Source organism: Acanthopagrus latus, chromosome 3 (assembly GCF_904848185.1).
Source record: "Acanthopagrus latus isolate v.2019 chromosome 3, fAcaLat1.1, whole genome shotgun sequence".
Classification (NCBI taxonomy): Eukaryota; Metazoa; Chordata; class Actinopteri; order Spariformes; family Sparidae; genus Acanthopagrus; species Acanthopagrus latus.
The window spans coordinates 10,032,601-10,054,115 of NC_051041.1; the positions used below are offsets into that span (position 1 = coordinate 10,032,601).

Consider the following 21,515-nt stretch of genomic DNA (forward strand, 5'->3'; position numbering starts at 1 on the left):
GTGTGACACTTACAGCACCAAAGTGTTCCGTTAGAGCTGGAGACCGACTGCAGGCGGTCGCAGGAGAGACGAAAGTGTCTCTTCACCTGTTTGACGCAAACCGAAATTGAGAAACCAGAGAATAAATGGAGGCATGGATCTGACCAGTACATAGTATCTTACACATTTTAATCCTCAAACTAAAAAGTTAAGTTCTAAAACCTCCAAATAATGAATTCGAGATTATTTTCAAAACAGAAAACCAATAAAACACAGTCTGAGTCCCAAAGCGTTGTTTTGAACCTGACCTGTAGTGTCGAGATGTCCCACACCATAACGGTCCCCTCCACACTGCAGGAGTACGCCACCTTCTGACTGAAGACCAAAGTCAAATAGTAAGAGTTAAGGTTTTTTTTTTTTTTTAATGTCCATCTGATCAATAACATGCCACTTTGATCAAAAATTGATTTAAACATTTCAAGTTTTGTGCCTGCCACAACTTACAAACTTAAATTTGGCAATATGAGATTTTTATTTAATTTTGAAAGTTACCTACTAGATATCTAACTTTGTATTCATGACGTGCTTTGATTGATAATGACAGTCAAGTAATCAGGAAAGTCTTATAGTTGAGAAATGAATCCCTAAAACAAGCTACTTTACATAAAGTGAAGATGAATAGCATCTTTTAAAGAAAAAAAAAATATTTCAAGGAGATAAACTCTCCACAACTCATTTCCCACTGACATTAGTAATGTTTTTCTAGATCTTTGGATCTTAATGTTTTACACTTTGCTTCAATCAAAAATGCAAAAAGTTGAATTAGGAATTATTTGCGCTTATTCGTTGTATTTCACTTATTACTGTATTGTTGCTTCTTTCAACATTTCTTGTCGAGTAAAATAATCTTGCAAGCAGACAAATCATTTTGCTACAGTATATCATGGTGTTTACACAATTATATATCTTTATACAGTATATGGACGACGAAAAACATATAGAACTTATTTCACTTGGTGAAATAATGTAATAACAGAGAGCTTTAGTTCTGCGGCAGGACTCGTTACCTGTACTTGTCTAGGTCGAGCGCCAGTCCGGTGACCTCGGCCCTGTGTTCAGTCAGCTGTCTGTTACAGACCATGGCCACCATGCTGATGATGTAGATAACCGAGTCCTCAGAGCCCATCCAGACCTGGTCCTTATCTACTCCCAGCATGCAGTTCTGCAATCAGAGACCAAGGGTAGGAGTCACACTAGAGCTGATAATGTTACAACCAGGTTTCCTTAAATAAATCAGAACTTTTACATGGTAATTTTTTGGATGCATAATGATATTGAGTTTATTTTCTCTTAACAGGAGGCAATTTAATAAAATCCTCATACTTGTTCAAGTATTTTCCGCTACATATATTTCACATCAGTGACACCAGCGTTCTCCACAAAAGGGGAAGTGGTTTCCAGAGGCAATAAATTGTATCGCTACTTATTTGCACAAAACTGCGTTCTGTTGGATTTTGACTTTGAAGGGAAATAAAAAGCAGATCTGAAACAGTTATTTAAATAAGAAACCAGTCAATTGGCAGAAAACTAATTTGCAACTTATCTAATGACAAAACATTTGCAGGTTCTGGCTTGATAAGTTCTTTGCCTTATGTGATCCTACATTGATTATTTTTGGACTGCTGCTTACACAAAAGCTTTGCATTTTTGTATACAGTGGCAGAGAGACAGAGCTCTGGAAGACAAATACATGTCAATGTGCTTGTAGTCTTTTTTAGTTATTCTCCCCCGGCTGCCGATCTTTTCTCTTTGTGTTTTATTTTTGACATTTGATGGACCAAACAATTCACTGATCAATCAAGAAAAGAATCAGCAGACTGATATACAGTAGAAATAATCACTCATTGCACCTGTGGTAGAATGAGGTCTTTTCAGTTAACAATTAAAGGAAAACTTTTGGCAAAAATTAAAACTCAGTCATTATCTACTCACTCCCATGCCAAAGGGGTGTCAAGTGAAGTTTACAGGGAGTACCCTTAACAGTTTTTGCTGTGCAGCTAGTTACAGTGAAGATTTTAGCTTTAAAAGGGGTGTACATGTATGTGTATCACATAGAATAAAATAGATGCTGCCAAGATGATCTGCTGTGAAGCTCCAGAAAGGTTCAGTGGACTCGGAAACGTCCCCCAAATTTCCATCAACATGCATTTTCATTTTTGGGTAAACTTCTCCTTTACTCCTCCACTTACTTTTATATAAACCTGCTACACTTAAACGCAAAATGCCGCAAGTTTTTTGTGGGAGGAAATTCATTGAGCAGTACTGAATTTCTCCACCAGGTGGTAGCATTATCTTACAACCTCGGAACACCACATCCTCTCGGCACCAGTGCATCTAACATCACGATCTATTTTTGTAGATTCAAACTTAACCACCGCAGAACGTTGCCTGTTGGTGGACTGTGTGCAAATATTATGGTTAAGAGCCCAGAGAAAACACACGCTGTCTCACACACACGCTGGTTAACATATTTCATGTGACTGTGAGCTGCATGCCTGGAGATGAGGTCCGTGATAAGAACCAGTCCTGAGAGGTGCCTTAATGTCATTAACCATGAACATTCTCCACAAAAGCTTTGAGGCGTTTTCTGCTTTTTTATTTTGTTACGAAAGAAAATGTTTTGGTCCTCAACCTATTCCTAACACAGTGCACTCCCTCGAACATGTGCATGCTCGTCTGAGGATAATACTGACGCTGTTTGAAGTGAAGCAACATGAGGGGGGGGAAAAAAAAATTAAGCTGAGGCAAACAGTTTTATCTGTATCAGATGTCAGCGGCATGGATGAGCAGTTTATCTGCTGATTCTGTCCACTGATGTGAGGCTGTCAGACATCTGGTGACGTTCAAATACCAGGTTCACCGCAGCATTAGAATGGGCTAGCATGACTCCTTTTTGGCATCTTACTGTGAGCAACATAAAAGTGTTTTGTTTTTCCAAGTTGTTTCTCATCTAAATGACCTCAGAGTTATCAGATGCATCCTTGATTCATGTTATCGTCTCGACGCAACGGGCTTTGTCTAAGTCAAGCCAAAAATTGTGGAAAAGCTACAAATTGAAATAGATGAGGAAGTGAGAGAAGTACAGATTATTTCACAGACTTGGACAAAAAGGAAATGGTTTTGTCATAACTCCTTGACAGAACTAAACTGAACTTTGTGTGTCTGCCATGTTTTTTCTTTACCAGTCTTGCATTCCCAACGTGACACGTGTGCGTAAGGGACCAGCTGGAGGCATCAAACACCATCACCTTCCCTCCGCTCACAGACACCCACAACTGACCTGGAACACACACACACATGCACATGAAGCATTTATCAGTCATTACTCAATAGCTTATCAAAGTCTTGTGGCTTACAGCTGCCCATTGTTTACTCTCTCAGGGGCTACATCAAAAATGTGAATACCAACCAAAACTATTTTTCTGCTGCCTGACTCCACCCTGGCTTCACCCAACGGTCAGATTTCCTCTAACGTATTTGCTGCTATTTAAAAGCACTGCTGGCGCAGAGAAACAGAAAGTAACATCCTGTATTTCATTGGAGGAGAGAGGGAGAGGGACAGCGGGACGCACAGGGGAAGAGAGAGCTGGGTGTAAAAAGGGAGGGAAAACAAGAGAGAGAAGGGAGTGGAGACGACGGGAGAGGGAGGCGGGAGTGAACTGGACACAGGCCAGGAATTCAATTCAGTGACCTATATTCAAACCAGAGAGTCAGTGAGGATCTGAATGGACAGATTTGTTCTTTTCACCAACAGAGCTGACTGCTGTGAAAGAGATGGACAGCGTGTGAATAATGTGGGCATCACTAAGTATGAGTATGCATGAGTGTGTTAGTGCTGGGGGTCAGTCCGCCACCAGCCGGGCATCTAAGTGTCCCCACATGTTTGTTCCACTGAAGGCCACGGCTTTATAGCTGTTTATAGGCTGCTCCCTCTCAAGTCTTCCTGCCATGTCATGCACTAGTCTATCTGCCCCCACCCAGTAAACTCTGTATACAAAGGCTTAACAGCAGTAAACAAGTCTTGTGTTTTACGATTAAATCTGATGACGGGGATGTCCCAATGGGTGACACAGTAAAAGACAAAACAAACACAGTGTCTGATACAATTTCGGACCACCACAAGCTGCCTGAACACTCATCCTACCTTTATTTCCCCCCAAAAGATGCTTTGTCATTTTTAGTTTTTATAATATAGGGAGAGCATTAGCATGTCAAACAGGTGTTGAAATCTGAGACTGTGAAGGACAAAACATTTCATTCTCATTAAAATGTTCAGTAAAGCGGCAACATGATTGGCCTCGAGGTTAAGGTTCTGACTATAAACACTAATGTGTCCTATTTACATCCAGCCTGGGACTTTTAATTACATGTCACATTGTTAACCGTCATCTCTCAACCATCAACAATCAGTTAAGACATACAGAAACTACTGAAAGAGGCAATTTGTAAGATATGGCCATAACTTTTTCTTAAAGAATAGTTATAGTTCATTCAACAGAAAAACACAACCGAGTAATAACAATAAACTCACCATTTTTGGATTTGGTTATAATAAATCCACAATTCACTGAGTAAGATCTGAAAATATACCAGCTCAACATGTTGTTTTTACCTGCGGCTGATACCTGACTCTTTTAGCTTCTCTCCAGCTGCAAAAATATCTCTCCACACCTGCCGTGTCATCTTGTTCCTGGAGTCATAGTCCTGGCTAGAGCTGCTGTAAATCGCCTCTCTACTGCATAACCTGTTGTTAGACTCACCTTCATTGGTCTCTGAGACTGCTCAGTCCCAGCCTGGTTTCTGGATTCAGGTGAACTATAGGGGCTGACAGCTACATGGCTAACTTACACATGAGGGAATTAGTTAATGGTAGTTAGCTATAGCCAAGGATAGGGAGCAAAGATCGGCTGTTACTCTGGTGATGTGCTTGCCCCTATACTTTTGGAGCTACCGTAAAATTTTGGCCATATTTTACAAATTAAACCTTTCAAAAGGTCCCATATTGTAGAAAGGGAGAAAGTGAGAGTTTTCTTTTTTTATTATAAAACAGGTTTAAGTGCTACATAAATACTGTGAAATGCTCAGTCCACAAAGAAAAGCACACAGCCCCTATTCAGAAACTTTCCAACAAGCCTTTTTCCTGTAAAGGTGGCCAGGAGGAAGTGTTGTATAGAGTCTGCAGCTTTATGACAGTCTGTTATTTTATGTTGAGAGAGAGAGTGAGAGAGAGAGGGGTGATGACAAAGCAAAGGTCGTGTGTATTTGTCAGTCAGTGTGTGTTTGTGTGTTGGTGTCACAGCTGAAACTCTGGATTGTGAAACTGCCCTGAGAGAAAAACATGATACCTTCCTATTGCAGGAACGCTGAAGGGACTGCTTGGATACGAGCCTCACTGAGAGGCAATTTGTGTGTGTGTGTGTGTGTGTGTGTGTGTGTGTGTGTGTGTGTGTGTGTGTGTGTGTGTGTGTGCGCGTGCGTGTTTGTTTACCTGGTGTGTACAGAAGTACATCTACAGCCTGAGTTGCAGCCAGCTCCAGCGAGGGGTTAATTTTATGCTTCAGCGTCTCTGCGGTCGTCTTGGGAACCATCATCGGCACTAGAGACACACACACACACCGCTGTTAAAAAGGGATAACTAACCTCTCACAGGTGGTGACGAGCAGTGAAAACCCCGTGAACAGTAATAAATCCCTCTGATGAATCATTATCTGCTGAGAAACACAAAGTTTCCAGATGTTCTCCGACCTACCTCAAATGTGTGTCTGTTGTATGCAAACAAGAGCAGAAGCCAAGTCACCACAGCAATTCAGAGGCTAAGGAATCAAACCTAACTGAATTTATAGTGTGAGCTGGTTGTAAATGCAAAGGAACCAAAACAACAATTATCATCATCATCATCATCATCATCATCATCATAAACATCCTCGTCTACCTTCCATCTTGATGCGGTCAAAGTGAGCCAGCTTCGAAGCAGCATAGATGGCCTTGCTGCTCTGCAGGCTGCCCACAACGGCATCCATTAACAAGGCGTTGGTCAGAGCCTGCTGCATGTACTGGGGGTCCTGGAGACAGAAGATCCTTTTATGATTACATTACATTATATATATATATATATATATATATATATATATATATATATATATATATATATATATATATATATATATATATATATATATATATATATATATATATATATATATATATATATATATATATATATGTCCCCTTTATTATTACTGCTGAATGGGGAGACGTATTGTGGACATAATTTGGTTGGCTGTGTGTACCAATTTTTCCACAGAAATCAGCAGAGCAACACTACACCTCCCGAAATGTGCGCTTGTTCAAATTAACTCTAAAAGCCAATAAAAATAGTGCTTAAAAAGAAATGGGGAGAGCATTTTCTCTAATGGTGAATGAGTCTTTTTTACTTTTGTCTATTTGGTCGTTGGGGGGGCCTGCCTTGTCATGCCAAAAGACAGAAATGAGAGTAAGAATGAGAGGGGAGTGAGAGACAGGGATGTTACAGTTTCATCATCTGGTTTCACAAAGGAAACCCTCCGTCTTTGTTCAAGCGGGTCTATTTAGGTTCATGAACGCCTCATGGAATTTCAGCCACACCTACCAAAGGTCACATGAGTTCACAATGACTGGCATGCGCGCGCACGCACGCACGCACGCACGCACAATAGCTGATACAGAGATAAGGATATAGTATGAGTAATAAAGTCACATGGTAATCCAGCAAATCTCATGCATCTATTCCTCTCTTTTATGATTCTCACTTTCCTCACACACACACACACACACACACACACACACACACACACACACACACACACACACACCATCGGTGACATCTTTACCTTGTGTTGGTCGGCCATGTTGCGACCAGCCCACATCTCTTTGACCATCAGGTTCCACAGCTCCGTCTCTGTTTTCAAATTGGCTTCAAACGCCTCCTTTCGCCCTCGAACTCGCAGCTTCAGGCTGGGGATCCGCAGGAGCAGGAAGGGAGCCGAGGACACCTTCACCTCCTACAGGATCAACGAACAACAAGCCCCATATTTCTTTCCTCATAACCCTTGTTCGGCTCATTTTAATCTCATTTCAGTCTCACTTTGTTTTACCTCTAAATCTCGGTACTGTGCCACCTCCACGTATCCCGGCCGTCCGTCGGTCAGCAGGAAGAGCCGCCGCTGCGTCATGGCAATCTTCCCCACGCCGCGGCTCGTCTTCACTGAGGAGGACACCTTGAAGACGCACTCGCTGGGCTCAATGTGCTCCAAAACAGATGCCGGCAAGCACACCTGAGAGTCACACAGGGGCAAATCAGCTGATTTCACAGAACACAGCTTTTCATTACCCTTGATTTAGACGATTGATGAAGTGCTTGCTAACCAAGTTCAGCCCAGTTACCACAGATTTCAGATTATTTTCTGGGTTTGAACTCAGACATTAAAACATCTGCATTACTACATAAACACAATTTGTGTTATGTTTACAAAAAAATGCATATAAATGCATATTCAAGACCCTTAAAAGATATAATAATTCAAATTATTGTTATTTAATTATTATCTTGTCTTTTTATGTGAAATAACTGGGTGAGAAATTGACTCGGAAACATAATATTCATTCAGTTTCAGTACCAACTGATTTTTCCATCTTATCTTTCTATGATATTGTTTTGTTCACTGTAAATGTTGGAAATGCTTACTCTTATCACAGTTACGTTTACTCAAAGCTCACATCATGCCGCAATATTTGGGTTTCAACTTTCTCTTCTGACCTCATGCAGAACATTTCCATTTTCCAGACTCTCTACATAGTACATAGTACACTCAGGTCTGCTTTGACTAATTTATATTTCCTTTTTTTGCCCAAGTATTTGTATTTGTAAGGGTGTGTACCAGCCAGATGACCTGTACCACTGAACATTGATTTTGTCAGATGCAGTATTTCATGCATGAGACCAGTCATTTTAATTATTTACATGTTCCAAGATTTACACAGACACACGGAAGCTCAGCTGCCCCATTTTCCTCTTTCACAAACTTTACATTTATAAATGAACAAACTGAATATACACGGTCTAATGCTGACACTGATGCTGTTTGTATGGCTGTAAGGAGCACGGGTAAAAATAAAAGTTTAGAATTTCAATCATGATCAGCTGACAGGTGCAAATTGTTGATTTTCCCTCTATATGTCACAGTACCTCTGAATGTTGTGGATGGGAATATAACTGCAACCCTTATAACACTACTGTATATTCAAGACTTGGGCCTCTCGGTTGTGTGTTACAAGCAAAACAAACACACAGACCTCCTGTGCCTCGGCCTCTGTCTCCTTCCAGATGGTGTAGAAGACTCTGAACAACTCTGGACCGACCTGCTTCTGATGACCTGCAACAAATAAACGCTTTAACGATGAGGATGATTTACAGCATTTCTGGACTTGTGACTTCGATGACAAAAATTTAGCAACCTTTAATGGGAGACATTAATAGTCTTTCACACACGTGGAAACATCTGGTATCTGACCGGGGCCAACTGTCTTTTCTCAGTCTAATCTGCCAGCATGCCTGCAGTTGGGGGTTGTCTTCCTTACTGTATTACAACAATGACTACATACAGCAGAGTCTGTGTGCTCCCTCCAACCAATCAAGCATTCCATACAGCAACACTCATCTGCTAGTGGCCACTGAGATACAGCAAAGTCACAAAAGCCTTTCTTTCTTTTCATGCGTTTCTGAATGACTAGGTTTTTTTTTTTTTGGTCCTTGGCATTAAGCATTATGTGAATTTTTACTTTTATGCCTTTTTATAGAGGGAATATACTGTAAAATTTACTTTCATAAATGCTTTGATGACAAATATATATGTTCTTGCAAAACCTGATAAACAACTAATATTCTCATTGTGTTCTAGTCATATAAAAAACATCCAAGAATTCAAGAATGACAAGTCCCCGTGTCACAGATCGATCATTCAACAGGTAATAAAAGTCGAACATATTACAGAGCAAAATTCTGTTTCTTTCTGTCCTCAGATAACCACATATCTCCATATCCACATTGTCAGGAAACGTCTGTTTGGCTCTGTCTTACTCAAACAATATTCCACCACAATAGTTTTTGGATGTTGCTGATAATTCTAATGTTGACAACCAAAACCTCTGAACTCTCTGTATCTGTGTGTGTCAGAATGGGAAAAGAAAAACTGCAGGATGTAAATGGCCTCTTCTGATAGCATAATGTGGAGTGTAAAGTTAAGCCCTTGGTCCAAACTTTCTTCCTGAGGGACGATTTCTAGCAAATTTGGTAGAAAACTGCAGCTTCTGAAAAAGCACCTCAGCTCCCACAACTTCCTTCCCCCTGAGGTCTTATCTTAAATTCAACACAACTATCTTGACGGAGGGCCCTAATGACTCAAGTGTGTTTTTTCCTCGCCTTTGCTCTCAATCTGAAATCGCTGGAATGTTTTCAGTCACTGCAGCTCTCACACTGACTTAGTAACATTCTACTGACTGCTTGTACATGTTTACCTTGGTGAGCATTGTCTTCAACATAAATTAATTTAATACTAGGTTTAAGTTAAATGGTTAAAATCCATCGGGATTAATAGTGACTTATGTAGCTATTTTCATCAGGATATGCAACTTTTTAACCATTAGCCTCCAGCTAAATGTCCACTGGAGCACTGTTTACACCTACAACACCAAACAGCTCCTTGACAAACTCTCCTTCTTCAAGAAGAGGTGAGGTAATGATTAACCCAAGGAATAAATGTTTGCCTGGAAAAAGGGATGGGGAGGGGTGTAGTGGAATATTTTTGTGGCAATGCCTGTGTGTGTGTGTGTGTGTGTGTGTGTGTGTGTGTGTGTGTGTGTGTGTGTGTGTGTGTGTGTGTGTGCGCGCGCTGAGGCTGGTCAAACATGGTGGAGTTTTTGAGAAAACTTCTACAGGACAGCCCATTTGAAGGAAAAAGTTTGAGCTTCTCTGACAACTGTGCATTTAAGGTAAATAACACAGACTGGACCATTTAAATGTATGTATATGCAGTATACTACGTTACTTACCTACAGTTAGAGCATCAAAGAGTCTTTGTATAGTGCCTTGGTCTTTTACGATGCCAGACTCCTGGATACATTTCACAAACTCCTCCAGCTGCATGTATTTTTTTGGCAGCTGGAAACGCTTCACCGCACCATCCTCCTGCCCGTTGTCGTGGCGCGAGCGTTCCCTCTCCTGGTCCCTCTTCACCCTGCTGATGAGCCGTTTGAGCTCTGGGCGTCTGTCCGCCTGTGGAGAGATACTGTCAGTGATTCTTAATCACTATGTCAGTTAAGGTTTCTTTGCTAGATGATATTTAATGTACTTAAGACCTCAATAAAATATAGTTGAATATATACAATTAACAGAAGTGAATCTCAGTAACTAGCAGAGTAAAAAACACCGTCTTCATTCATCTTGGCCTGTACTGACCTGTAAGCGCTCAGCCTCTGGCAGAGAGTCAACCAGTGACTTAACCATCTGAGAAGGGAAGATGTCTGAGTCAGTCTTATAAAGACTCTGGAAGTCCTCCAGAGCATCCAGACGCCTGTTGGACACAGTGTTCACCAAACCACGCAGGTAGTGATACCTAGAGAGAGACATTGACATGTTTGGGTTATCTAGTTGTTGACATGTTTGTTGGATAATGTGCATAATCTGTGTGGAACTTCAATTCAAATAAATCTTCAATCTGAGACAGTAACTTGTTCCAGACACGTTATGAGATTTGCCCAGGGCAATTCTCATCACAGTACTAGTAGACTTACAAATGTCACAACCTGTTTCTCTAGTTTGGTATTTCCCAAAAAAAGTGACTCAGAAGGAAATCAGACAGAAAAGCTGGGTTTTCACTGTGTTGTCTAAGATTTATAGGGACACAAGGACTGCAAATAATTATTATTTTTATCATTGATCACTCTGCTGATTAGTCTCACAATTTATCAATCAATCAGTCAGTGAATAAAATGACACAAAGTTGTCATCAATTCCCATCACAATTTCTCAGAGTCCAAAAACCGAAAGACTCTTCAGTAACTATCATCATTGATAATGAAAAGCAGCAAAGCCTTACACTTAAGAGCTGGAATTGTGTTTCGCATTTCTGCTGGAATCAATTTTCTCCTTTGGTCAACACATCGTTGCAACTCTGAGTAACAGATGTGTTTTAAACGGAAACTAAGGCAAATCTGCAGATCCTGCAAGATTATTTTGACAGCATTTATCCCCCTATTTAATGTCAACATATACAGCTCGTGGTTCAGGAAGTAAAATAAAATTAATGTTAATGACATACAAATAAACAGTTCAGTATCTGTTTCGACTGTAAACCGTCAAAAACGTTTCATTACGATATTAAATGTCACAGTACCTTGCGAGCAGAGCGGACTCTTCAGGCGGTGTAGTGTTAATAGTCTTTCCCAGGGAAGAAACCATGTCAGAATAATAGTTCTGGACGTAATGATAGGCCAGCGGAGGGGGGAACTCCGGGAGGCGGAAAACCTTCACTGCTTTCTGCGAAAGCTTCAACCCTGAAATGCGAGAAAGGAAATAAGAAGCAGCTCAACTCTCAGTCATTTTTATTTGTTTCCTCTGCCAGTGCTGACCGGTGTCCGGAGTCATTTTCCTGAGAGAGGCCGGTCTGTTGGAGCCGATAGGGGTCACAGTGTCAGGGTTCTCCAGGTTTGGCAGGCTGGCTCCCAGCCTCTTGCTCAGTCTGTCGCTGGGGCTGGTGTAGCTTCTGTAGCCTGGTTTGGACAAATCGGACATGGGAGGACGTCGAGGAGACTCTGTCATCGCACGATTCCTGGAGAAAGAAGAATCAGAGGAGGCAGCGGGGGTTGAGGATGAAAAGGAGCGGACATCAGTTACAGTAGTTTTCTTTATTTTTGTCAATATTTTTGTCAAATGTAAAAAAAACAACAAAAAACCACAACAACAAAAAAAAACTAAAAGCTGTGGGGTGGGGGGGGGGTTGTTTTGGTCTTTTCATGGCTTTAATGACAGGACAGATTGAGAGATGACAGGAAATGGGATTTTTGCAGCAAAAGGCCCACAGTTTGGACTCAAACCCTGGCAGGCCTCAGGGAGGACACAACATCTGTACACTTGACCAACTGATCCGAGGCACCCTTTTTTCCTGTTTTAGAGCTGCAACTAATGCTTAATTTCATTAAACATTCATCTGCCAATCATTTTCTCAAAACAACTGATTAATTTCTAAGTGAATTTGCCTGAGAGAATGAATAAAGTATGTCTTCTTCTTCTTCAAGGTGGTCTATTCAAATTGCTTGTTTTTTCCCAACAGTTTAAAACCAAAATATATTACAGAGGACAAACAAAAGCAAATTTGACATTTGAGAAGTCTGAATCACCAAAAAAAAAAATCTAATTAATTTCCTGTTGATCAAGTATTAGTTTCTGGTTCACCAGGTTTAACAAGGATAACAAGTTTGGGGCAGCCCTCGAATTGGTGGCTGGCAAAGGACTGAGTTATGCTAAAAGAGAACACTGGTTGGTGGGCTAAAAAGTTAGCAGTGTTCCATCGCACATGGTTGTTCAAACTAGCACTGACAGAAATGTTTGGGACACAAGCCAAAAAAGTGAGCTGCAGAAAGAATTTGGACCCAGGCTCCATTCATTCATTGTCAATCTTCCTTTGCTTGCACTTTGATCCCCTCAGAGTTGCCCGTTTTACCTCCGTCCCTCAGTTATGACATCGTACCTGTGGGCGTGGTTACGAGTGTTCTGCTCCATGCGGCTGAAGGTGTCCCGTTTCCTGTTCAGCCTGTCTCGCAGAAACGAGTGGAAGATATGTGTGTCTAATACCTGAGAAGAAGCGACAAAGGAGAAACATGCAGCACAGACTGTCTGAGTATTGTGTGTGTTTGCTCGCGTGCATATCTGTGGATGTAAATATGCGAGTGTACCTTCTTGTAAAAGGACTGGTCTGTGGGCTCTCTGGTTCTCAGGAACTCCTCACTGTTAAAAACTCGGTGTTCGTGGTTAAGAAAGTCCTGGACGCCTCTGAGTGAGGAAAACGGTATAAAAAGAAATTTAATTTAGAACTGGTTTAGTATGTTTTAAACAGGTTTTAGACCACTCATTACCTGAAGATGTTGACCACCAGTTCCAGGGCGATGTTTTGTATCTGCGTGTTGAGGCGCGTCTGCCAGTCTCTGCGCTGGCCTCGCAGGGCATTGGCATCAGTCGCCGCTCCGAGGTGACACAGCTCCAAGTCATAGTGAAGCTGGAGACACTCTGCCCTGCACACAGAGACAAGCCATACAGGACCCTGATCTAATTCAGTCATTTAAATTGTATTCCCTTTCTAAATTGGATTTGGCAGGTATTTAGGGAGCAGATTAAAGCGCTCTTTAAATATTTGAAGATGCATTTTCAAGCATGAAAGAAGTCTCGGCGTCAAATCATGGCTAGGCTCCGGTTGCATCAAAAAAATGATTAGAAAGACCAATTTGACCACGGTATTCAAAGAATATAGTCAGAGCAATACATCAGAATTTAGAAACAGCCATCAAAGATATAGAATTAGCTAAATAAAGAACACAAGACTCCAATTAGCACAAGTCCTGTCAAAAGAAGGCTGTTCTGTCTCAGAGGTCTCAGAAGACTTCTCATGAGATGCAACCACGCCAAACAACATGCCAAGAAATTCAAGTATTTCAAAGGGGATGACTGGAAAAAAAATCCTGTTTGCTGATGAATGCAACTTAGAGATATGTGGCAGTAACAGAAGGGTGTGTGTAAGGAGATGGACGGTCTTCAGAGAGAGAGAGAGTGTGCGTGTGTTACCTTGAAATAAAGCTCTCAGCTGCAGCCAGAGGGATAGCTGGCAGGTCAAGGGTTTCAGACCATGACGACTGAATGATGCCGTCATCAACGTTCACCAGGATTAGCTCCTCTGTCTCCTATACACAAACGTTTACACACAAATAAACATGAACACGCATATTGTAAGTACAATGGGTACAATTCATTACAGCATAGTCTGACTGTGCCCTGCTCTGTTGGACTAACAGGCAGCTACTGTTAAATATGTGAACCAAGCTTCTGTAACATATTGAATAAAGATGAATGCAGTGGAGAATAAACAGCTATTGTTACGAACTGTACGTGAGCATGTCAATCAAGACGATCACATCATTTGAATTACACACACTCACAATTTAAACAACGCTTGAGATGAAGCTGATATTAACTTTAAGGCCAAGAGCTTTATGCTCTCTGGGAGACATCATGAGGATGAGCTGAAGCGATCAGATTTTATGCGTGAGACGTGCATTTCTGTTCAATAAACAACACAATATTCCATAATAATAATGTCCTCCCTTGAGTATGGAGGAATAGCAGTTTGGATATGACCAAAAATGTCTGATGTGGCTCCCTTCATCTTGGTCAAAAAAGGTCTGATTTGCTAAGAGCAAGCAAGAAGAGACTTTAATCCTTGATGCTGCATGAACAGAGACAGTGAATATTTGTACTCACTGCTGCGACCTCTTCAAAGTGACTGATGTGGCAGCCCATCAGGAAGGCTGTGGGCGCCATGAGAAAGTCCAGCATTCCCCCAGACAAGACAGGGACATAGGGCTGCTGCCAGGACAGAGGCTGGGAGAGATGAAGCAGACAACAGATGGAAAGATGGATGAGTGAATGTTGCAGGAAGTTTTGGATTATTTTTAAGTTAAGCAGAAAAAAAAAACAAACAATGTTCCTCCTGTACTCACCTGCAGGTACAGCAGCAAACTCTCTGCGACCAGTGTGAGTTTGGCCCAGTCAGCAGAGAAAAATACCAGCCTCTGCTCCTGGAGAAGGCAGGACAGCACCTAGAGACAAAGAAACGTAGTGAGTGAGTTCTCTTCATAGAGTCCTTTATCCCATATTTAATATTTAGGATGTAATTTATGGTGTGCTTTACAGTGCTTCAAACAAGGGGGTAGTGCAAATCTATCAATCCAATTTAACATAATTAACCATAAATACAGTGAAAGTAGGATTGTGTGACTAAACTTGCACTACTATGGATTCAGGAAAACAGGATATGGCATTTCAGCTGATGAGAGCAGGATAGTGAGGCTGGCAGAGAATATTGGCAACAGCTGACAACCAGATGTTACGTAGCTCCCTCATACAATGAGCAAACACGGGCAATCTAAACGACATTAAATATTTAATATATTTATAAGGTATATTTTGCATTCTTCATTGCCACTGCTTCTGACTGCTTCTACTGCATCGTCCATAAGGTGTTCTCCATCTGCCATCTACCCTACCACGAGAATGCAGCATAAAAAAATGTGTTTCAAATCGCCTTATGACTCGGATCACTGTTGCTGCATTACCTGGAGCAGTGTTGTGTGAGTGAAACAGAGGAAAGGTAGATGCAGATCGATGTCAATAATGGGGCTGTCCTGATCCTCCCTTGATGGAAGAACCACATGGAGGGGACGCAGGCTGAAGCTCTAACACGCACACACACAAACACACACACACAGTACGTTACTCTAAAGATCTAACAATTAGACGATCTAACAAATTGGTCTCGCAAGGCCACAAGTTCATAAACTTCAATTTATAGTTATTTCACTGTAAAAAACTTTACAAACCATTTATTGAGCAAATGTTCATTGTTAAGTTTCAACTGATGTTTCTAAACTTGGTTCCATACTGGTTGAAACGGGGCAACGGAAAGACAAAAGCAGAAACAGTGAGGGTCCTGTGACTCACTTTACAGTAAGATCACCTGTCAGACTGAAACTTTTCAGCATTCACTTATATGTTGGGGATATTTCATACATGTGGCTGCATGTTTTGAAAATGCTCTCAAATACTGTTCCAGTGTACTGTCTCGTTGCTCATTTTTATAGTAATGTTCCACCCACCCTCCAAAACAATGACATAGTTTACACATGAAGACTGATATCAAGGAGAGAGCTGTGTCAACAAGAGGAAGGTGTTTTCTGACCACATGTAGCTGTCCAGGAGGAGGTAAAGGGACCAGCGACAGCTTGGCTGAAAACTCCTTTATTGTCTCCTCAAAGTCAGATTGTCTTGCAGGCCGCAACTGGACCAGGAGACTGAGAAAGTGGAAACGGGGATGAGAGATACAGAGGGAGTGTTTAACATGTCATTAAATCACTGTCGCTAAGGTCAGGCTGTCCGTCAGCTCACTGTATAATCATTACCATGACAAGCAGTCTCTCAGAGCGTTGTAGTAGGGGAACTTGGAGATGACACACACAGCAAAGGGCGTAAAGAGACGGGACTTTGAGGAGGTCCAACGGTGGCCATTCTGGAGAGCACCTTCCTGATAGGACTGAGAGGCAAGACAGCAGATTAGAAACAACTGTTGGATTCAACGTGTTTGTAGCTTGTGTGTGTATGTGTCTGTACCTGCACTGCCCTGTAATGCTGCACAACGACTCCATGGGTTCGGTTCCCAAAAAGGTCAGTGAAAACCAGGAAGTGATAGCTGTCTTCTCTCTGCTCATTGGCCAGCTGGAGACCACCTAACCAATGGAAATCAAGAAGTCTCAAGACATGCCACAATCCAGAGTTGAGGACTATGCTGCGTTCATGTCTACCATCCATGTGACACAAACACAAACTTAGACACCTAATTAGATAAATATGTGTATTGTGTATTAATACATTCTAAACATGTTCAACACAGAGCAAAGGCACTATACCCGGGAAACAAAGCTGTGGCAAGGCGATGAGGTCCAGATCCTTTGGAACACTTATGTCCTCTGTCGCTGAGGACACTTCTGCACGACTGGCGCTGTCTCCATTTGGCACCTCTGCAGCACGATCTCGCCTCTTCTGCAAACAAAGAGAGACACAACAAATACACACGGAAGGTGTCACATAGACAGAAAAAACAAAAACTGTCTACCACTGAGCATTAATTAATTCATTTGTATTTATAGTTTCAAAAGATTGTTTTTGTTTACCTTCTTGATGAAGCTCCTCCTCCTCTGGACACGACTGAAAGCTGGACCAATCGACTGGCTGGAGTTGGTCTCCTTGGAAACAAAGGGCGGGGCATGGACCTGCAGCACCTCAGCTTCGAGCAGGGGGAGTTCGTTTAACTTACTCTGCTGATGAAGCTGTGACAGTGTTTGGAAATATTTAGGGCTATAGGTTTGGCAACCTAGCAGTCAGTGAAGACACTAATACCCATAAAGAAATCTATTCTCATGAGATGATGTCTTAATATATTACTTTGTAAGCTGTTCCATAAACTCAGTACTTCTGGATACAATGTTTAGGTGTGTGAGAACACTGCACATAAACCATTTTAAAAACATGTTTTCAGTGTTTTTTACAATTCGGAGCAGAAAATAATGGTGTGTAAACAACTGGCTTCATGGGAACTAGGCTAGAACTACCTGTTGAACACCACAAGTTATATTCAAAAGGTATGTGTATATAGTACTTGAAATCAATCATCTATTTATTATCTACCTTAAAATGTATTCATGGTATACTATACGTACTGCATACATACATACATACATACATACATTAACATGCTCTCGCTCTTCATAGTGTTATAGGGAGATTCCAGTATTTTTAAACCTTGGCAATATATGTGCATGATTTGGTGTGTGATTCAAGATGATTCATACTTACCAAAAGTTTGGGAACTGGTCCAGCGGCTTGCCTCAGCTAGCAGCCGTAGCATAGCTGCAATGCAACCCTTTAAGGCAACACTGACTGTCAAGGTAATGTCATCTCATCTCGTGTTTGTGTTTGCTACCAAGAGGCTGAGGTTGCTATTATCAGTGTCCGTTTTCATGACAGAAACAATTCAACTGGAGAAAGAGCTTTGTGTTCAATAATAAGGTCCTTTTTGTAACCAGAAGCTCAAGTCTCGCCCAAAGAAATACGTTGTAGCCGCTACGACCGTTTCCATAATTTTTGCTAAGTATGAATCATTCACACACCAGAACATTTAAATAAACTGCCCAGGTTTCAAAAATAACCGGTTTCCCCTTCACAGAAGAAGTAAATGGAATCTGATAATCCCTAAATAAAGGGTGTGTTGACACAGGATGCATGCAAAGTGTAAATGCTCCTGTTTCTGCACACGGTTTTTGTTTTTGTCTTTGTGTACGAGTATATTCTGTATATACTCTTACCTGGTATATGTCTCGAAGCTTATCACTGGGGGCTCCGACCACTACACATGCCTCCAGCAGTCCAGACGGGAGCTCTGCCATCACACACACTGCCAGGAACAGGCACACACAGAGAGAAGGCGCAATTGGATGAGATCATGATGTAAATTTGCCTTCTTGACAGTAAGTTCTCTAAGCTACTGAGGTAGCTATCCCTGTAAATAACTCTGGTTATGTGTAAATGCAGGAAATGTTACAAATCTAAGAGGTACATTTCAGTTCCTTATTCATTTACATGTTTAATTCAGTGGATTGTTATGGACAACTATCTATAGAGGAAACTTTAATTATATCTACTTTCCATAATCAAGGAGAACCACTGGTAAAATCTGGCAATATTGATGACAACAATGGTGATGGTTCAACGATTTTATATTTTGACCATGACTCACAAAAGTTCCCCAAACCAGATGTGATCTCATCCAAGTTCGTTTAGCAAATGAGAAGCTAGAGCTTGTGCAACCTAATTTGTAAAAAATATAGCATGAGCTGAATAGAAACCAGCAGAACACACCCACACACACATGCAGAGACAAACCTCTTTTCCCGCAAACTCCTCCAGATGTGTTCACACACACACTCAGGGGGGCACATGCAGACATAAGTCACACACACAGCAGATGTTGGGTTAGGTCACTGGCGCAGCAAAGTAGTTTGTCATCAGAATCACAGATGGGAAATCCTGGTTACCAAAACTGAACCTGAAAGTATGGCTGCGTGATATGGCCTGAAAATCATATCACTATATCTTTTAGGCCCCCCTACACGATATGTAAATCTCGATATTACAATTACATTACAAGGTTTTTGACCAAATACCCTCTCTGATGCGACCACATCGCAGGGGATGACTGTTGATTCTTTCACAAAATATTAACACATTGATATTGTTGATAAATAATTGTCAGTAATGTGGATATAATGGCTGAGTGGGTAATGTATTTGAAAAGTTCAGAAAAAAACACTTCACTTTACTGTACCGCTGCCTTTAAATCTGGGAAAAAAGCACCTTCTATGCCATTTCACGATATTACGATATCCAAAACCTGAGACGATATACAGTCTCATATCTTGATAACGATATAATATCTTTATATTCCCCAGCTCTACCTGAAAGCCCACGAAGAGGAGAAACTTTGTCTTTTGTCTATCTGTCTGGTCTCGGAAAAGCAGATCCCAGAACAAACATCTGACTTGCATTAGTTGCAGCTACAGACTCAGGGAACTGCATTCTCTTAAATCGTCCTCTTTTTTCCTTCAACCCTCTCTTTAAAACGCACCTCCTCTCTCATCTCTCCTCCTCGCTTCCCCCATTTTATGTACTTTTCACATCCTTCATCCCGTATTTCTTCCCTCTTTTTGTCCTCTTCTCTGTTTCGCCCTTTCTTCTCCTCCGACAAGCTGTCTTTCTTTATTTCTTTCTTTCTTTAGGCCATTCTGGCCTCTGACTAACTACCCTGCTGTGTCACGGAAACACACACGCACAAGCTTAAGTAATTTACTCCCCGACAAACCCCTAATTTTGGAATCCCCATGCATGTACCAGTGTGTGTTTACACTTCTCATAAACCCAGTGTACTGAATCATGGCGGTTTTATAACGATCCGACACAAATGATGTGGCAGGACAGTCTCTGAGATTGAGAAAAACAAAAAGAATCCAAGTTCATACTGAGTGTCCCTCTGAGTCCTTCATTTCTTAATTCCAAGTAGAATACAAAGATCTCTCTTCGCGTGCAAGAACTCTACCATCGATATACCAAACAATGACACTCATCAGACAGACAGGTAGCCTCCATGCAGACATGCCGAGAGGCTGTCCAGGAGCCTTAACAAACTAGTTTGTCTTCATATATTTCTGACAGGAAGCAGCTTTGATGTCGGCGACAGCAATTTCACCAAACAGTAGCTGGAAAGCAGGTATTTTATAGAACTGAAAAGAAGCGTGGAGGTGGTTGAGAGAAGTACTTAGACACATTTAGAGTAATGAAAGTAATTTTGGGCAGATTCAGAGGTGCGATTCGTGTGCCCCCAGACTGTTCTTGCTGGTGTGATCTTTGCTAAATTTAGAAATCCGATGAATGTTTTAATTTTGTAAACTGGCACAGTCCAGAGGTCAGTGAAGGGGTCACTGACTTTGTTGACACAACATTTTCCCTGCACAATCATCTGCATTTTCACGGGAAACGAAATCACACACAGGGGTTTACAAAGTGTTTGCTGAGCTTTTCTGAGACACAGAAGAGTGTGAGTGCTTAAAGAATGGGTGGCATGCCCCTTTGATGGGCACCAGCCTACATTTCGCCTAGGTTTTGACAGGTTTGTGAGAAGAAGACTTGAACTGATTATTCATGATCTAAACCAGGGGCTGAAATAAAGAAATGGATAGAAGCACAGCAGTGGGGACTATTTTCTCATGACAGAAGTACTTTTAACTCGTTCTTCATTGGATTTAAAAACTGCCACTTGACATTTAATTCTCACACAATCTTTAACCTCACTTTTCTTCATGTGTCAGTAATGTCATTGTTTTGGAGGGTGGGCGTAAAAGTGCTAAAAACAAACAAACAAACAAACAAAAAAAGGAGTGAGCAACAAACACAAGCCCTCCATCGTGAAGAAAACTCAGAATAAACCGGAACAGCACTTGAGAGCATTTTCACCAAAACCTTTAGCTACATGTACAACACGTATGTATGTGAACGCCGGAGAGCTTCAAACTGACAGGTGATATTACCGCAAAGTTAGTAGCAGGACATGAGACTGACTTCTTAAGACCAGTCGAGCAAGATTCTTGACTCAGCAGCAAGAAGAAAAAAAATAAAGTCAGAAAAAAAAAAAAAAATCAAAAACTGACCTGAAATCACTCGATCATTTCCACCAGCCGACCGTTAAGTGACACCGAAAGAGGAGTTAGCTAGCTCCGGCTCGCTGCCATGTGTCTGGTTAACAGCTCAGGTAGTCACTTTCAGTGCGGTCTCCAAACTTTTACAGTAAGCTGTGATTCAAAGGTCTGCGATACACTCTCTCTCACACACACACTCACACACAGACGCATTGTGTTGGTTTACCGCTGGTTCGTCAAACTCGGCGCAGCGCCACGGTTAGCCAGACTTCCTGCGCAGCGCGTTTCAAAATAAAAGCCCGCCTCTCTCTTGCAGTTCCGGTTAGCCGCGTAAAGAAAAACAATGGCGCCACCTGTTGGTGTGTTTGCTGTAC

The 21,515-nt window shown here is 41.5% G+C and overlaps 1 protein-coding gene across 3 annotated transcripts in view; it reads right to left on the reverse strand.

The window, feature by feature from the left end:
* dennd3a (DENN/MADD domain containing 3a) overlaps window positions 1-21,437 on the reverse strand; it is a 23,331-nt gene extending 1,894 nt beyond the window's left edge. The window contains exons 1-27 of one of the 3 annotated variants that reach the window (XM_037093296.1): window positions 21,154-21,437; window positions 18,259-18,347; window positions 17,068-17,223; window positions 16,804-16,936; window positions 16,508-16,623; window positions 16,300-16,430; window positions 16,080-16,191; window positions 15,457-15,576; window positions 14,842-14,940; window positions 14,603-14,722; window positions 13,910-14,025; window positions 13,207-13,362; window positions 13,027-13,123; window positions 12,822-12,925; window positions 11,704-11,903; window positions 11,469-11,628; window positions 10,532-10,688; window positions 10,126-10,348; window positions 8,371-8,450; window positions 7,173-7,352; window positions 6,909-7,079; window positions 5,972-6,101; window positions 5,528-5,635; window positions 3,222-3,319; window positions 1,047-1,201; window positions 288-354; window positions 14-86 (exon numbers count right to left, since the gene is read on the reverse strand). In XM_037093296.1, coding sequence (XP_036949191.1) covers window positions 14-86; window positions 288-354; window positions 1,047-1,201; window positions 3,222-3,319; window positions 5,528-5,635; window positions 5,972-6,101; window positions 6,909-7,079; window positions 7,173-7,352; window positions 8,371-8,450; window positions 10,126-10,348; window positions 10,532-10,688; window positions 11,469-11,628; window positions 11,704-11,903; window positions 12,822-12,925; window positions 13,027-13,123; window positions 13,207-13,362; window positions 13,910-14,025; window positions 14,603-14,722; window positions 14,842-14,940; window positions 15,457-15,576; window positions 16,080-16,191; window positions 16,300-16,430; window positions 16,508-16,623; window positions 16,804-16,936; window positions 17,068-17,223; window positions 18,259-18,339 — 3,343 coding nt within the window. In that variant the 5' untranslated portion in view covers window positions 18,340-18,347; window positions 21,154-21,437. Of the gene's footprint in view, window positions 1-13; window positions 87-287; window positions 355-1,046; window positions 1,202-3,221; window positions 3,320-5,527; window positions 5,636-5,971; window positions 6,102-6,908; window positions 7,080-7,172; window positions 7,353-8,370; window positions 8,451-10,125; window positions 10,349-10,531; window positions 10,689-11,468; window positions 11,629-11,703; window positions 11,904-12,821; window positions 12,926-13,026; window positions 13,124-13,206; window positions 13,363-13,909; window positions 14,026-14,602; window positions 14,723-14,841; window positions 14,941-15,456; window positions 15,577-16,079; window positions 16,192-16,299; window positions 16,431-16,507; window positions 16,624-16,803; window positions 16,937-17,067; window positions 17,224-18,258; window positions 18,348-18,835; window positions 21,084-21,153 lie in introns of those variants that run through there. The other 2 variants (XM_037093297.1, XM_037093295.1) reach the window with 2 other exon arrangements.
* Between the last annotated feature and the right edge of the window lie 78 nt (window positions 21,438-21,515).